The 13964-nt window shown below is 42.6% G+C and overlaps 1 protein-coding gene across 3 annotated transcripts in view; it reads right to left on the reverse strand.

Annotated features, from left to right (window-relative positions):
• drosha (drosha ribonuclease III) overlaps positions 1-13964 on the reverse strand; it is a 139998-nt gene that overhangs the window by 109960 nt on the left and 16074 nt on the right. For all 3 annotated transcript variants that reach the window (XM_084939788.1, XM_084939786.1, XM_084939787.1), the window contains 7 exons: positions 13055-13141; positions 12820-12906; positions 10037-10108; positions 9612-9693; positions 7083-7157; positions 5788-5957; positions 2459-2583 (listed from right to left, as the gene is read on the reverse strand). In XM_084939788.1, coding sequence (XP_084795914.1) covers positions 2459-2583; positions 5788-5957; positions 7083-7157; positions 9612-9693; positions 10037-10108; positions 12820-12906; positions 13055-13141 — 698 coding nt within the window. The remainder of the gene's footprint in view (positions 1-2458; positions 2584-5787; positions 5958-7082; positions 7158-9611; positions 9694-10036; positions 10109-12819; positions 12907-13054; positions 13142-13964) is intronic.

Consider the following 13964-nt stretch of genomic DNA (forward strand, 5'->3'; position numbering starts at 1 on the left):
GGTCTGCAGGTTTTTATGTTATTTGTTTGGTCATAATTTCTTATATTTCGGGAGTTCCACATCAGGTTACGGTTAGGTTAGAGTCAAGAATAGATTCCGACTACGCTGTAATGTAGATTTCCCGCTGAAGTATAATTCAGCCATTAGTAACTTTTCCTTCTTTAGCCAAAGAACCTGCTATAAGTGACTATGTGCTAAACCAAAATAATCTAAATTCATATAAAAATTAACAAAACTATTTACAGAAACATGAAAACAACTTAAAAAATTAATTATTTTAGCCTGGTTTTCACATGCTGCATCTCATTTCAACTTTGTCTTGTTTTAAACCGATTGTTTTTTCATGCTGTTCTGCCCGCACTTAACTCAGTCCGATTTTTTTCCCCCCAGGCATCAGTAAGTCTACAAACTAACCCTGTCGCTGAAGAGCTTCTTTGAAAAGCGAGAAAGAGCCAAAGATGAGACACCAGAAGAGTGTCAGAGTGCCAACAAAAAGAAAGCTGCATTTAAAAGAAAAGATCAAGAATCTTACTGAAATCAATGGTTCATCTCAACAGGTGATTCAAATGCTCCACTCTGTAAAATAAGTGGTGACCAGCCAGCTAATGAAGCCATGAAACAAGCTCAAGGCTCCCAATGCACGAAGCTGCTCTATGGTTAAATAAAAAAAAATAAAAGTAGACAATTTTAATCCATTAAACATTGTAAATTTGAAAACTTTTAATGGGGGAAAATATAAGTTTTATATATTTGTGTTTAAAAAAGGTCATTTATTGTAAAGAAAGTGTATAAATTCCTTTATTTCTTTACGTTTCTGTTGCTTTAGTCGTTACATTGCACTCTTTGCCTTTTCAGACCAAAGACTTGACTCCGAGTGATCTGAGAAAAATGAGAAGCCTTCAGCATTACAGGACCTGACAGCATCAAATCAACTTCATTTTGCTTTCCTCATCAAACACTGTGCACCGTTTTATTTCCATTCTCCTTAAACGTTTGGAAAACCCATTTAAAAATAAAGACAGCCGCTTTTGCGTTCTGTGAAATGTAACTGCAGTGAGCGACGCAGGCACGGATAAGAAAAATGATGCATGGAAACACTGTGTCAGTAGAGTGTCACTGTCAGTGTCAGGAGAAAACGGCCCAATCACGGCTCGGTATGCAAATTATGAGCTCAGCTTCAGGCTCATGAGTGACAAGAGACTCTGCCACTCTGAAGCCATACATCAGCGAGGCATGAACGTGACGGTGTTCGGTTCAAACTCGAGCCACGCTGGCGGTGTTGTAGTTATTCAGCGAGACCGACATGAAAACCCGACAGCACGTTTGAGGGCTTTTCTGAAAGAGGGGTTTCGCCTCCTCTGCATAGTTTTTTACCCCTTCTCCCCCTGTGTGTGTCGCTCCTGCTTTTCTATACATCTCCTGACCTCTGTCACGCCATCACTCCTGCCTCATTGGTCGAGCTGGGGGAAGCTCGAGTGGCAGCCCCCGAGCGCACGTGTCCAGCGGTCGGCGCGGAGAGAAGACGACAACACAGCATCTTCAGTCTCCCGAGTTAATATATGCTGCTGCTGTGTCCAAGACTCCCTCTCTGTGGCATTGCTGCAGCCGCAGTCAACACCGACTCCTGCCCTCGCTACACGCATCATTAGCAGTGGTAGGAAATCCTTTCCGCTGGTCTCTTACTACTCGTTTCTGCATCAGCTAATGATGTCCCAATCCATCCATAAATTTGTCGTTGTCTGCCGCTTTGAGAAGTTTGACATGGCAGCAGGGTGCACGGGGATGAAAGTGCTCAGTGGACAGACTGCTAAAACGTGGCAGCAGGGGAGAGGGGACATTAGTCAGAGGGAAGAAGCAAACTAGTTCTGCCTAAATGGATTCCCTAATGATCATCCTCTTGTTTGCATCTTCATCACCACCATTTTCCTCCCGCACCTCTCCCTGACTGTTACGCTTTAAACCAGACATTTGAGTTAAAAAAGAAAGCCACAGGTTTAAATTTAGCATCAGAGTGCAGGAGTTGTGTGCTGACTTTTGATTAGCGATGTTGTCGCATCTCTTTGAACACCTCAGAGACTGCCGCTCACATGATCTAATACACTGCTTTTGTTAATTATGCAGCGGCACAGTACAATATTCCCTACTGCAAGCCCTCCGGTGCGTGTATGTTGCATTACTATTCACGAGACAAACCGCGCCAGCTCCCGCCGCGGAGGCACCCAGCGGAAACCTGGGACCCGTGACGACGCATGTAAAAATGTCACGCCGCTCGTTTTCTCTTCCTCTTCCTCCCCTTCAGCTAGCGCCCCTCCTCTTTGACATACGCCGCTCTCGTCTTTCCTTGACGTGCAACGCCGCCGGTTCTTCTCTCGCCACCGAACGAACGAGGAGCGGTGGGAACGAGGGGGCCGGTGAGCAGCGGGGGAAGCTATTTATCTGTGCATGTCGGCGGCCTTACTGGGGGTCTCCAGCGTAGCTTAACTGCGCGGGCCGTATCCCAAAATGAACGATGATGGGGAAAGTGATGACGTCTGGGTTGAACTGCTCCCTGTCCAGTTGGTCGATGCGCACCGAGCTCGGTTTCTGTGGGGGGGGGGAGAAAAACAAAGAAGTCAGCACAGCGAGGAGAAACATATTTACATAGCTACCGGGCAACCATCAATCAGTCACCTGCTGCTAGCATGTGAAATAAAAAATAATCCACCCAACAAGGGTCATCTGTCACAGGAGTATAATGAGATGAGGCCCAGATTGTGCTCGTAGCGTGAGCGCAACAATGATAAAGCGATGCCGGGGATGGCGAGCTAACTTCTGACGCTCTTATCGGGGAGGAGATTGACAGGCAACATGTCCTCGGCCGACTCCCAAATCACAGTTGGCCTGTCAGGCGTGTGGTGGGATCAGAGGAAGGGGCCGCGGCATAAGGCGCGCTGATCTGCATGGCAGATGGCTGGAGGCCTGCGCTCACCTTGACATTAGCCGTGTCCGCCCGTCGCCGCCTGCATGCAAAGTTTGATTAGAGAGCGAGAGGTCGGCAGGCAACTTTGATTGTGCCGTTAAAGCGACATAATCAGGTTTGATTGGCGGCGTGATTGCCCTGTTTACAATCCCGACAAATACACTGTAAATGCTAATTCACAGATCTTAGGCCATTTAGTGTCCTCAGCTCCTCCACCTATGCTTTAATGCACTGTAACAGATTGAAAGGTGATGGCGTCAGGGGAGCCTCGCGTGATTGGCATCGGATGCTTTCACTCGGAGCGGCATGTGACCTTGGTGTAACGCAGCAGGTGAGGGCTTTTCACAGAGCGAGAGTACGGACGGGCTGACCTACACCACTTAGCCCTGAAAGGACATTTTTATTGATTACGGAGCGCTGTATGGTTTACACTTAAATACCTGCAAGAAAACACTTGTGTTTCCTATCAATTATGTGACTTACGGAAATGAGAATGCTGCTGGTTTGGTTTAATTAATCTATTGATAAAAATGCCTGGTTGCAGTGTATTTTTCCAACTTAATTGCAATGTTAGCTGCAGTTTAAACTGTGTGTATAATGAGCCACTTTATTGCCATCTGCTATTTGCTGTGCTTGTTCTCTACTACATTTAGTAAACTTTCCCACTTCTATGTTTTTTATAATTGACTGAGCCATTTTGTTCTATTTAAGCATTTTTAAGCTGCTTTTATTTCATTGAACACTTTTCTTTTATTACACTCCATTTTACGGCGCTGTTACTTTATTCTGGATTTAACAGAAACTTCCCACCTCAGATTTAACTGAAAGAAGTCGAGGGGAAAGATACACTTCCTTAAAGTAATTATGCATGACGACTTAAGCTAGGTCGTTCCCGTTTTTCAGGATAAATATCTGATTATATGGCTCTGTGAATGTGGTCTCACAGCTCATTGGCTGCTACACTCATATAAGAGTATTTCAAAAATTCATACTGGGGAAAACGAGAGAGAAACATCACAAATTTTGAGCATAACATTAACACAATCTTGCTCTTTCTAAAAAAGTTCACGTGGAGCTGGCACACTGTGTCATTCCTGGGGAATATCACAGTGAAGTTTCCATATTATACACTTAATATCTGCAAAATCATTCAGCAGATTTGGACTGTTTTAAAAGAAAAAAAAAATGTTAGGTCCTTGTTTATGAGAAGCTGTAAATCAAATATCAGCCCCCTGCCTGCAAAAATGTGGTTTCTGCAGGTCTTTAAATTTGCTGTCAGAGATCAAATTTAAAGCATCCATCATTCTCTGTTAAGCTGACACTGCTGAGAGTCTGTATTCATAGAGCCACAGTACCAGGTATTTACCCTAAAACATTCGAATGACCGAGTGCAAGTAGTTTTCGAGATAATGAAATTGAAAATGGCTCCTAAAAAGATGCGACTGCCATGCCTTGAAAAGCATTTTGGAGAAAACTAATAACAGCAGGAGCCTGAAATTGTGCGTAACAGGGAATTTTTTTAAAGATAAATCTGAGATGTTCAGGTGGGAGGCATTTCATAAACCGACATAATGTGTGTTTTGGCTGCTGTTACAAAACATCTGGGATAATAAGGCCTTCAGTTTCTCTTTCCTCCCTCTCCTCCTTGCTACAGAGTGGCGGGCCTAAATTGACCCTTGCCAGGCCTCACAGCGGGAGATTAAAAAGAAATAAATCCAGAAGCAACAGCCTGAAGAAAGTGCAAGTGTAAAAAACAAAGGGTATTATGAGTTGATATGTTTTGCCTGCTCAGCTGATCGGCTACACATGTTAACTAAACCAGAGTGCCAAGTTATTCATGGCTGCATCTCAACAAGGTTAAACTTGATTCGATGCACCGCTGCTGGTAGAGCCTTCGCTATTTTATCTTTAACCTGGAAGTGGGAAATAAACACCCTGAGGTGAGTTCACGCCCGTCACCCACCGAGCACGTGCACAGCTGCTAGCGCTACACTGATTGAACTCTCATTCCCGACCAGTCGCAGCCGCCGGGCATGACAGCTTTCCTGTTGGAAACTCTGCCCTGGACTCGGGGAACTTGTGATTGGCATGTTTAAAATATTAATTTTCTGGCATGTTTTACAGACAACACACAGGAACGGCAGTGATTTAATCAAAGCTTAAGGCGCTGGGCTTAGAGCTGTAAATATTTTAAAACCATGCTTGGTCAGAGAGAATGAAGTGGCTGTAATCAGCCATCCAAACAATCACCAATATTGGAAAAAGCTTCCTGGGAGTGTCGTGATCCATTGCTTTGACCCTTGCCTCTGATAACTCTGTTTTCTTCAAAGAGGGTAAAGCTCCAGACACGACCTCTTTAATACACTTTGTTTGACTGGTGGTCTAATCTTTTAAGTTGAGCGCAGCAATGGAAGACCATTATACACCCACGGTATGGAAAGGCTGACAGCAACAATTCAGTTCTGCCAGGAACAGCAGTTGACTCAATAACTCACCCACACCAAAGGTTACACAATCACATTCACTGCTCATATGCAACATCCTTGCTAGCAAGGACATCTTCACCTTTACCCAGACACAATTTCTGTACCTCCTTCATAATGTGGGCCACACGAGAAGGTTAACCAACTTTGACTGCGACATAAAAACCTTCCTGCCGTAATAGTGCCGATGACAACAAACGCCCTGGGCACAAAAGGTGAGGCTGCTCGTGTCACAGGCTAACAGGAGCAGCCTCATTCCTGCAGTGTCTGAGGGGACGCGCAAACGTCCTTGAAATGTCAGACAAAGCCACCTCGGTGTCGTAACAAAGAAGCCGAGGGCCTCACCATGCCCGGGTTGGTGACGATCATGCCCTTGCACTCCTCGGCGTACTTCTGCCACGCCAGCTCCTCCCACTGCAGCATATCTGCAATCTCCTCCTCGGGGACCAGGGGCTTGCTGCTGCGTAGTAGGTAGAGCAGCACCTGATGCATTGACAGCACCTCCTTCCCGCCATCTGAGACATTTCATAAACACAAAGAAGAAATAAATTAATAAAGCCACGTATGCATAGAAGCTGAAGACAGAGTTCAACAGATATTTATAGTTAATGGGAAAAAAAAGAAAAATGTAAAAGCCTCACTGCAGTTATAGGAGGTTAACTGTTTCTCCGAGCATCCATGTGTTGTTGTATAAAAATCAAGAATGCTGTTGGAGAATATTCTCTGTTTTATACATCTAACCCGCCTCACCTCTGCCAACTCTCAGTTTCTCAGCCAATATTCAGCGAAAATATACTGTGAAAATGTCCCCGTGCATTACAATGGCACTGTTCAGGAAGTGCACAGGTGAGCAGGGGAGCTGATGCAAGGTCGGACGGCGCGCGATACGTGAAGGCACATAATGACACGCTTATAATAACAGTCCGCCCTGAATTACAAGATCAGAAATAAGCTGAGAGGCACCGCACACACACATATGCATGTGCAGAGAAATACAGCTGAACACAAGCGTGCAATCAAGCAGGTCAAACAGAGGCAGTTTAATAGACACTCATGCAAAATTGATTGACCTCCATTTCAGATGGACACAAACCAAAAAAAAAGCCACTGTCCTCTCAGTCCGGGATGCATTAGGACTAATGCACACCCCGCAACTCTAAATTCCAAACACACCGTCATCGTGCTCTCACTGTAACTCCCCTGTTTGCTCTCTGCCTCTTTCCCCTTTACAGATCACATCAGAAACACTGGATTGGGTCTTCTGGCGCTTTTGTAAAAGAGACAGATAAGTGTTTGTAGCCGACTAAATTGGGAGAACTGGGAGAGAAATTGTTTTTCGATAGAGAGAAAGTAGGTGGGCACGGCTGTCATGACAAACGCTGCGGTAATATCATAGTGCACCAGCACCATCATGTGCATCAAAGATGAATACCAGGCAGACACGCAGAGGCTCAGGCACTAACTCCATCTGCCATTTTACCAAGAACGAACCACAACTATCACCATGAGTGTAAAAGCTTCGAGTGGATATCGCTGGAGGAGAGTTTTTTGGGTTTTAGGCAACGTGAGACAGCTTAAGAATTACAGACCACAAGAGGGAGACAAATGGCAAAAAAAGAAGGTTCTGTGACGAGTCCTACCAGGCAGAAATCTGACAAAACGTGGCATGAAATGGAAACGTGGGCATCCAGAGACCTCACCGTCAGACTCCGGATCTGGAAAAAAGACATTTATTAATGACAGTCTTACGTGCTTTTCACTCATTATTAAGAGTCTAACTTCATGAAATTGAAATGAAGACCCCAATTATTTAAAATAAGAGTTATTAATAAGAATTCAAGCTTTTCCTTCATATCATGGATGTGACTCTAAATGTGAATTACTATGTTTAATATTTAAAATGTTCTCTGTATGTGTAATGACTGCAAAGGTTAAACTCATATAGGATTAGGTGTTGGTCGCCAATGCTCTCTGCCCCCATCTTATCTCCTCATTATCACTCTGACAGGTATAATATAAATGCATGATCTGTGCACATTGTTATCAAAAATGCAGCACTGTTGTAATAATGGGGAAAATTACATTGTTTTAAACACATTTCAACACAGTTCTCAACAGATTGTAACCAAGGAGAAAAGAAAGCATAACTTTATTACTAAGCAACAAAAAAAATCCATTATTTAGTTTTATGAGCCTTGTTATTCAACTATATATGCATCTGAGAAAACATTACAGCAAGTAAGTTTATAACAGAATGCAGTTCCTCAAATGGCCACTGGGGGCTGACACGAAAAGTGAGTCCTGCAGTAAAATATATTTCACAGTATAAACTTTTTTTGTTTTTGTTTTTTTAAACTTACCTGTCAAAGATTATTACTTTTAAAGTTTTAAAATGAGAAATTTGGCCATAGTGATTGACAGGTGTCTCAGCAACGTTATAATAGTGGATTAAAGCTAACCTTAAAACTAGACGAGTCATCGTAAAACTTTGTAGTTTACTGAAAAATAGTCTAACAAATGAGTTAGATGTATGTACAAAACTAACTAAAATCACATTAAAAAGACAGTTGATCTTTAGTTTTAGGGAGTTTTGACAAATATGCCATAATCTGCCTGATGAGGCTTTGGTGCATCCATCCTGAAGTATTTTAGTATATATACATACATACATATATATCTATATCACTGTCGCCTCATCTGTAACAAGAAAAAACGGAATTAGAAAAACTGGAGTTCCAAAAATTGACCTCTTGCCGATGGCGTCTGTTCCCCTTTGGATCATTTTTAACGCAGCTACCGACCAAATGATGGGGCTTGAAGCACTCATCTGAGAAAGGTGTGCTCCACTTTGGGTGAGTGAAACACTGAGAGGCAGTCTGTTGCAGCAGCTCATGATGTTGTTTTTAATGACTTCAACATAAAGGTTGATTTTCCTTGCTCACTGTGTTTTAGGCAAGATCGAAACAGCCACCTTTTGTCTTGCAGTGAAGTTTTAAAAGCCTACCAGTGTTTTAAAATTGGATTACACTTTTGGGAATAGCGAATCTCTATCAGCTGATCGCACTGACAGTTCTACCACCAGGAGCGAGGCTTGTAATCCCAGAGAAGCTATGAAGGAAATGACCGTCTTTCACAGCTGTTCCACGGAGGTATCGGGACAATAACACGGAACGAGCTCGTTGGGCTGATTAAGTGTAGGCGTGTAGATGAAACACTCACGCTTCCTGGGACCACAGTGTACCTGGCTTCACACGTAACGTTATTCTGAGCAGTAAGAAGAAATACAGACGGACTGCAGTGGTTGTGGTTTAAACGTCGATGTAATCGCAGACACGTTGCTGTGAAGAAATGCTTCTGCGGACTAACTATCGAACTGCTAGCTGTTGGAATGCATCCATTATAGTGGCTGAGGGAATTGCTCTGTTTCAATCCAGTTTACATGAACACAGTTTGGAATTCTCCATCAGTGGATACAAGCATCACCCAAATGGTAATAGATCCTTACCAGCCTCTGCACCACTTACTGGAGATGCTCAACATTTTCTATTGCATCTATTGCGTGCAAGCATTGTGGTATCTATAACAGACACCACAATACTTCTATTAATTTTAAATTTAAGCTCATACTAGATCTGATTTATCGAGGTCTTCGCTTTCTTGTATTTTCTATTTAGCTGAACAAGTTCTTTCAACTTTTCAGAGCTGTTTTGTTCAGTGAGTCAGAATTTATCTTATTGAGCCAAGCTGGCTGCTTTAACAAAGTGCATTCCCACCTTTTAACTCTTAATGCAGGTTTGTATGTGTGAGTTTGTGTGAATGCAGTTTGCTAACAAACCTTGCAAGCGTTAGCACCCTCTCATCTAAATATGGTCACTTATGTCGAAGAAAAAACCCCAAAAAAACAAGACAAATCGAGGCTTTTAAAAAAGCAAAACTATTATACACAAAAAATATTTCCATAAAAATAAAGGATGGCATTCAATAAGATGCCCATTTTGGTATTTCTGTAGCGTCCAAGCTGCAATTTAAGATAATTTCCTCTCATTTTGTGACCCATGCGTAAGAGATGCTGGTAGGACACGCTGCAATTTACAAGCGACAATCACCGATAAAGCTGGGAGTTTCTGTGATCTGTGTGTAATTGCGAGCCCTCGCTTTGGGAATCGTACCTGTCAGGTTCCAGTCATAAAGCTCAAGAATATCCCGGAACAAGTAGGAGGCAAACAGCTCCAGGCCTCGGACGCAGTAGTTCTGTACACGAGAGACAGCAGAGGTTTGTTATCAGCGCCACGTGAATATACAGTAGCAGCATGCAGCCACAAAGACTACCACATAATGTAGATATGATTGATAACTAAATCCAGTTCTGAGACTTTATCACATAAGCCACCTTATTGATACAATCACCCTCAGCGGGTCAAAAGGAAGCTCTTTTTCCTCTTCTAAAAGGATTAGCACCTTCACTCATCCGAGCACTGAGGTGCGAGAGTTACACGGGGCTCAGCGGCGCTCAGTCTCAGCCGTTTGAGATAAAAACAAAAGGGGTGAGAAAGGGGAGAAAAAGAGCTGGCAGATAAAGTGGGGTTTTACTGACCTCCGGTGCCATCTCCTCTATGAAGTGAATGGTGTAATCTATGTTGAAGCGGATCACACGGCACAATGGAATCTGTGATGATGAAAGGAGCAGAGGATGAGAAGAAGAACGGACAGACCGACTCATTACCATGGCGTTAGGCAGAGGTCACAGCTTTGCAAGGAAACTCATTAAAACCTTGTTTTTGGGGTGTTTTTTTTGTCTTCAGTGGAGCTAGCTCACATCTGTTGGAATATTTGGAAACCACATGGAAAAAAAAAAAGCAACTCAAACACACATGTACAAGTGCTCTCCCCCCACTCACTCACACAGGCGTGAGCACCTGACTCTTGAAAATTAACTAACTGAAATCATGCTAAATAGATAAGCCTGCTCTTCTGTGTTTAATCTCCCTAGTTACACGGTCTTTGTTGTTAGAGCGCAGGGGTCCATTTTAAGAGATTAACCTGGGAGCTACTTTCATTCTTGCCCATCCCAGCAGCCAACTAGCAGGGGGCTAATATCACCAGACTCTACGGTTCCTAATCCCCGCACTGCCACGAAGAGTTTACCCCAGCTTTTAACAAGGGCCGTGTAAATTATCCAGTTCAAATCATGCCTAATCCTCTGGGTTCTTTTCAAGCTAGAGGGGATATTGACCGAGTGCTCTAGTATTCAAACGTGCAGGAAAAACACACACATACGTAGAGAGGGGAGGGAAATATTCCAGAAACGGCGTTTGGTGATCCCCTCGGCTGATTTCTCTCCTTTAAAACTTCCACTTTGGGGACGGGGAGAAAGAGCGGCTCCTCTCAAATCACAGCCACTCTAGTGTTTGACAGTCACTGATGGGCCTTCAAAAGTGAGCAAGAGGACTCTGTGACAAGGTCAGCCCTGGGAGAGAGGAGCACTTTGTCCACGCGACAAAGAAGTCGACCCGAAGCCAAGAGTCGATTTGAAGTTATTTCTGACAAGAGTGGAGCTAAAAGGAGGAGGGATGGTCCACTTAAATGCTGAAAATACGAAAAAATGATGTGTTGCCTCAACAGACACGTAGAAGGTTGAGAGTGTCCCATCACAGCCAATCTAGATCTGACTGAGCTGCACAACTGATCGTGGGCCTGGGCTATTTAAACCGCAGGCTTTCGAGCAGGCGGGCTCACACATAAGAGGGAAAAGGGAATAAAAAAAACTAAGAAAAATCAGTTTGCTATTGCAAACTTCTGCAACTCCACCCATATAAATCAAAACTAATGCCTGATTTTAATTTGGCTGATGTCCCCTTGAACAAAGTCTCCTTGTGTGGCGCTGACATGCTTCCAGGGTTTTCTGCTATTTTTAGATCGCTTTCTGGAAGCTCCATTATGACTGCTTGCACAATGCCGGAGGTTTCTTCCTGTGCCGGAGGTTTCTTCCTGTTAAAAGGGAGTTTTTCCTTCCCACTGTCGCCAAAGTGCTTGCTCATAGGGGGTCATATGATTGTTGGGTTTTTCTCTGTATCTATGAAGCGCCTTGAGGCGACTTTTGTTGTGATTTGGCGCTATATAAATAAAATTGAATTGAATTGAATTGAATTGAATTGAATTGAATGATGTGCGCTGGATCTCTTCAAATGTGTTAAAGCAGTGACCTTTCAACTGCTTTAATACATCATTTCATTTTGTGAAAGAAGGCAAAACCCTGCATGCAGCCACATCAGGTGTGCAAGGTGGGGAAATGAGGGAAGATTGAGATGGTGTGGGGAAAAAAAAAAAAAAACACGTTGTATTTTCATGTACCATTACACGATGGCACAAACTCAGGTGCTATTTTCCCCCCAAATCCTCAGATGCCTCAAGTTGGAGTTGGTATTGAAAGTCTGACCCTAGGGGACATGACTTGGATGCTCTTGGACAAACTCCTTACCAGATCTACTGCCTTCAGGTGTGGAAATGAGAAATATGCGTTTTATAAGGAAGAACAATTTATCCAGTTTTTCTCTTGTGGAATTGTACATGTGACCAGTCATACTGCAACCTCACAAAGTGATCTTAAAGTAAAAGCAGCAATAGAAGTGGTCCAGAAATGCGCACGGAGATGATGTAAAAAGGAATAATCAATTACATTTAAATCCCTTATGTGTTTTTGTTTTCTAACTGCATGGACTTCAGTGACTGCACTTTATATACAGAGATTACACATGTGGTTCCTTTTCCTCTTGTTGTTTTCGACCTCATGTAGCTGCAAGGTAACTGATGTGCAAGATTTATGTATATGTGAATACCTCTTGCAACCCTAAGGTTAATGAGCAGGATCCTAGTAATGAGTTTCCAAAAAAAGCCCTAAAATATCACCAATAAAAGAAACAATCCACAAAAAACACTTTTGCATTTCGGTTTGTGTATCCTGTTTCTACCAGACAACCTTTTGGCCTTTAAGTCATTAGTGAAGCTGCACATATCTATGAATAACACACTATATCAAGCATTTGTGCAGAAAAAGACTCCCCCGAGGTGAAATGTCAATGAGGAAGTCGTAACCAACCCAGTACACTTATACTTCACCTTTGCGATGCTTAACATGACACTTACAAACAAAATAGAGTAAACTCTGTGTGACACTCGCCTCCGAAAAGCTCAGCGCAAAAGGAACTGCCGACTCCGAACAAGTAAATAAATAAAAATAGAAACTATAAAACACAACAGCATAACTGAGAAAAATGACTTTACACTGACACCCACTGTTACTGTCAAAAACCTGAGAGTGCTGTGGTGGAAAATTCATGGCTTACCGCCCGAGCTGCTAACAATTCAAAGCAGGCTTACGTTAGTGAGAGGAGTGTGGGAGAAGAGAGAGAAGCCTTCAAACAGGTACTCGTGGTCATCGTACTCAATCACTGTCGGCCTGTCGGTCTGGAACAGAAAAGAACAAGAACAGTCTCACGAGCACGCAAACACAGCGCTGTAGTTTAGGTAGAGTGCTGTGAATATAAACAAACTGGCTACTATCAGAACAATGGGTTAGCATGTATTCAACCTAGTTGTTTATTTTAAGTTATACCAGGAAGTTGGTGGGAGGTGACACAGTGATCCTGTAGTGGAACAGTTTGCCAGCGTTGTTGTTCATTGGACGGCACCGTTTCACAGGCTGGAAAAGATTTAAAAAAGTCAATATTTGACACCGAGGTGTTCCTCTGTGCTCGACATTTATGAGCGAATTTAAGTAAATGTAACTGAAACTCCCTTTTTTCCTTTATAGACCCATAGGACGGCAACTTTAACGGTGATGCGAACATCAAAGTGTCAAAAATTGCAGTTCCTCAAATGTCCACTTGAGGCTGGCTAACAATAACAATAATAACAACAACAACAATAATAATAATAATAATAATAATAATAATAATAATAATAATAATAATAATAATAAATATACACACGTTACCATAGTGACCAGAGAGCATTAAGGGGCATAGAGGAGGATGTTACTCTCATTGTTGTTGGCGCATTTCAGGAGAACGCTGCTAATAAAGTCACACAATTACACAATGAATTTGTGTTTATTACTATATTTACAAAATACCAAAGTTTTTGTCTTGGTCGCATCATTTTACTTTGTTGTATTTACACCTTAAAGGCCGGACCATGAAAATATTGTCTGACAAACTGGTCCATGGCGCAAAAAAGTTTGGGGACCGCTGCTTTAATGAATACAACACTGACCAAGACAGCGATTAGCCACAGTGGCTAATTCCATCTTTTCAGTCTACTTTTAAAGTATTTTAATTCCAATCTGTCATTCACCTTCTTGGTCCTTTATAATCAAGCCAAAAAACATTCAATTTATACCGATTTGGAGCGAAAAAGGCATCAAAATGTTCTAATTATGAAGGTTAAACTACAACATATTTTCCAGTTTTCTTGAGAAATTACTTAAGCTTATACAGTGGATTGTTCTGCTAATGGACTCTTTA

The sequence above is a fragment of the Perissodus microlepis genome, chromosome 9 (genome assembly GCF_051167445.1).
Source record: "Perissodus microlepis isolate ML-2025 ecotype Zambia chromosome 9, ASM5116744v1, whole genome shotgun sequence".
NCBI lineage: Eukaryota > Metazoa > Chordata > Actinopteri > Cichliformes > Cichlidae > Perissodus > Perissodus microlepis.